Source organism: Sinocyclocheilus anshuiensis, unplaced genomic scaffold (assembly GCF_001515605.1).
Source record: "Sinocyclocheilus anshuiensis isolate Anshui unplaced genomic scaffold, SAMN03320099.WGS_v1.1 scaffold280, whole genome shotgun sequence".
Classification (NCBI taxonomy): domain Eukaryota; kingdom Metazoa; phylum Chordata; class Actinopteri; order Cypriniformes; family Cyprinidae; genus Sinocyclocheilus; species Sinocyclocheilus anshuiensis.
The window spans coordinates 302,454-306,268 of NW_015558575.1; the positions used below are offsets into that span (position 1 = coordinate 302,454).

Here is a 3,815-nt window from a genome sequence, read left to right on the forward strand (position 1 = left end):
GCCAGCTATCCAGTGCTTTGTGATTGGCCGAATACCTCAAGCGCGTGACGGAAATGTTATGCTCCTTAACATACTGTGATGACGTGTCCGGCCGGAGCGACGAGACAAAAACATTAAAACCCATTATAAGCGAGGCATTTGTTGCATCCAGTGGGGACATAATTACGGATTATAATGACTTATACTGTCTTTTTACGCATTGCGTTGCATCGCGCTGTGTAAACATAAAACCATGTCTGCATTTGTGATCGGTGAAATGACAAACAACAAGCGCTACTCTACACTGCTCAAAACTCACGTTTGAATCATCAGTGGCAAATCCTTTAAATATGAAAACGTACCTTCAGGCTGTGAGTCAGCATTATTTTAGGGGAAACGGGAACTGAATTCACCGGAACACCGGCGGCTACTCTCCCAGGAAACAGTCCTCATCCTCCATAAAATGTGCTGCACACATCTAAATATTTGGGTTGAAGTGTTCTGGAACAGTGTTGTAAATACAACTTAAACACTGATTTCTAGTCATGTCCTCTTTTGGAAGGCCAAACAAAGTAGTTTCGCTTTCACAACGAAACACGCACATGGCGCCACACACACTCCACGACATGGCGGCAGCAACAATAAAGTTACGCCTTCTTTCTTTGCGTGAACATTTGGGCGGTGTTATGCAAATCTTCCCACATCGTGACGTAGACATGTGGGGGCGTGTTTAAACGAGGCGTTTTAGAAGGGGGTGTGGCAGAGTCTTAACTTTTATAAAGAATATCTCTTTGGGTTTGAGACTTTAGTCTTTGCAACTTTAGGGATCTTATCTATTCATGAACAGCTTGTAACACTCCAAAGAGAAAGGAAAACTTGAAATCGCATCATGACCCCTTTAATGATTGATTTTTGCTCTTGCCTTCTAGGCGGTGGAGGAAGCGTTTGTACCAGTGATAAAGCTGTCCTTTGATGGCATTGAGGTATTTTTTTTAAACATCCTTGCATGAAATAAAGGGATTGTTCATGCCAAAATTATCATGTCGTTTTAAGAACGTGTGTATATATTTATATATACATATATTTTTTTTGTAATATGTCGATATGTTTTTGGCAGATTGACATACTATTTGCCCGACTGGCTCTACAAACCATTCCAGAAAACCTGGATTTGCGAGATGATGGCTTGCTAAAGAATCTTGACATTCGCTGCATCCGGAGTTTAAACGGTAATTAGTCATAAATGATTAATTTTGGGGCTGAGTATGGACATTTTGAGAATCGATTCAATTCTGATTCACAAGCTCTTTTATTAGATTTTGATTCAGTGTCATTTTGTTCGGATATAAATCATGTCAGTTTGTCTAAGGCAAAACAATCTTTCAACTAATGCTGTAAACTGTACAGGAACCTGTCAGGTGGTACTAGTGTTGTCACGGTACCAAAATGTCAGTATTCGGTACCAATACCAGTGAAAATCCACGGTTCTCGGTACCAATTTCGGTACCAAAGCAAAACACAAAAACATGCTAATTGAACAACATTTTTTATTAATAATGTTAAACAAAAATGAAATGTACAAAACCAATGCCATTCTTTATACTTATTTAAAAGTGTTTCAAGTTTTTCCACAACTAATGAAAAAAGTTTCACCCAAAAGTTTAGTCATAGTTCTGCTGCCACTGAAAAACACCTGTAAACTGTTGTCTGTTTTAGGGTTTGCTGGTGTGTTTCAGGATCTTCCTCCGTCTGCAGCTGTAAAAGCAAAATATAATATACTTCAGTAAAGCAATGGGCTGAGTCTGACCAAATGCAACATAAGATCATTGACACCAGCTAAAATATAACTTTTCAGCCCTGGTAAAATTCGCATTCCAGGGGCTAAATATCACGTTAATGGGGTCGTTTTTCAACCCGCGGACATGAAAAACAACCCGCGGCAACAGTGTTAAGCAGCCCAATTCCGCGGGAAAACTGCGGACTTGGCAACACTGGAAGAGGATAGCTTTCAGATAGCGCATCAAGAACCGGGTTGACCGGGTACTCGGTACCACTTAAAAAAACCTGGTACCGTAACGTTTTCATTTTTTTAGTACCGACTTGGTACCAAAATACCGGGTCTTTTGACAACACTAGTTGGTACATTACTATATTTTAAAGGGTAATTAAAGAGTCCAACAAATTCAATTGCTATTTATTTAGATATAATAAAAACACTCATATAAATGTTGTGTACAAACATTTAAGGCAGTTTTTTTTATAAACTTGAATGATGTAATTGTTTCTACCCCAATTGACCCTTCGCAAAGACCTGCCCCCCTTAGTTACTGTTGCTCCGTCCAACAAGCTATGGTCGCTCACATGTTCTCACGCAGTGGAAAAATGCATCGCAGAGCAAAGAGGAAACTGACAAACGTGGTGGCAGACAAGACAGAGCAAGTTACTTTTGGTATGAAACAAAGTCTCAGCTTTCTTCTGTCATTTTTTTTTTTTAAAGAAATTCAAACAATAAATAATATTTTGTGGTTCTTTAATGTGTCATGACAGTGCAGCACGTGAACCAGTCATCTCTTCTGCTTTACTAGTTATAGCACGAAATAAACATGAACATCAGAAGGTATCTTGTTTCAACCGCAAATTGACGTCAGTGCACACCATTTTTCAAGTACAAGTCCACTGTCGTTAATCTACTCTCCTGTCTGGAAAAAATGGCAGATTCGCTGTTATGATTGGTCAGATCGTCTGTCAATCAAACTCCCGGCAAAGGGTCAATTCTTATTGGTTCATCAAAATCAAGATCGATTAAAACTGATTAATTTATAATGTCAAGCCCAGCCCTAAATCTTGTCTGCTTACGTTTTCCCCAGGTAATCTTGATTTATCTTCTTTTTGATTTTCTAAATGTGCTGACTTACAGGTTGCAGAGTTACTGATGAAATTCTTCACCTGGTGCCCAACATAGAGAATTTCAGACTGACTCTAAGAGCCATCAAACTGTGGGCCAAACGTGAGTAGTTGCTTGTCAGCCTTGCATTGTGTTCTGTTCATGGAACATGCCACAATTGGTCAAATGTGAAAACAATCCCCACAGTGACCTTAAATGACCTGCAGTGTTTGCGGGAATTAGTGCAGTCAATGAAAAGCAGCACTGCCACTTTGTGCCTGCAGGAGATTCTTTTGGCTTGCATTTGCTGCCTAGCAATCAGTGAAACGTGCTTATGCTTGCACTTTATTGAAAAAGCTATCAATTTTTGATTGCTATTTGGCTTTTAGAAATGCTTAATTTGACCTTACTCTGGATGTGAAATTGAAAAATGTCCGGTACGTTCATTTATATCGTTGGTTCGAAGGATTAAAGAAATTTATATTATTTGAAACTCTTACAGGTCATAATATCTACTCAAATATCCTGGGTTTTCTGGGGGGCGTATCATGGGCCATGTTGGTTGCAAGAACCTGCCAACTTTACCCCAATGCTGTGGCATCCACGCTGGTCCATAAGTTCTTCTTGGTTTTCTCAAAGTGGTGAGTTTTTCAAACTGAGATAATGCAGAATATAAATATAAACTTATGGTCTTTGTTTTCAGAGACCTGTTCTCTTCAAATTGATTCATTAATTATGTTTTTTACTGGCTGGTGTTTTCAGGGAATGGCCAAACCCTGTCCTTCTGAAGCAGCCTGAAGACTGTAATCTCAATCTCCCAGTCTGGGATCCCAGGGTACTCCTTTATTCATAGATTTATTTGACTGTTTATTTTTTTGTATTGTGTGTGTGTGTGTGTGTGTATGTATATATATATATATATATATATATATATATATATATATACACACAG

At 38.8% G+C, this 3,815-nt stretch overlaps 1 protein-coding gene across 3 annotated transcripts in view; it reads left to right on the forward strand.

Annotated features, from left to right (window-relative positions):
• LOC107679678 (poly(A) polymerase type 3-like) overlaps window positions 1–3,815 on the forward strand; it is a 27,182-nt gene that overhangs the window by 6,395 nt on the left and 16,972 nt on the right. For all 3 annotated transcript variants that reach the window (XM_016475298.1, XM_016475299.1, XM_016475300.1), the window contains exons 6-10: window positions 909–962; window positions 1,097–1,208; window positions 2,897–2,986; window positions 3,366–3,504; window positions 3,626–3,698. In XM_016475298.1, the coding sequence (XP_016330784.1) occupies window positions 909–962; window positions 1,097–1,208; window positions 2,897–2,986; window positions 3,366–3,504; window positions 3,626–3,698 (468 nt within the window). The remainder of the gene's footprint in view (window positions 1–908; window positions 963–1,096; window positions 1,209–2,896; window positions 2,987–3,365; window positions 3,505–3,625; window positions 3,699–3,815) is intronic.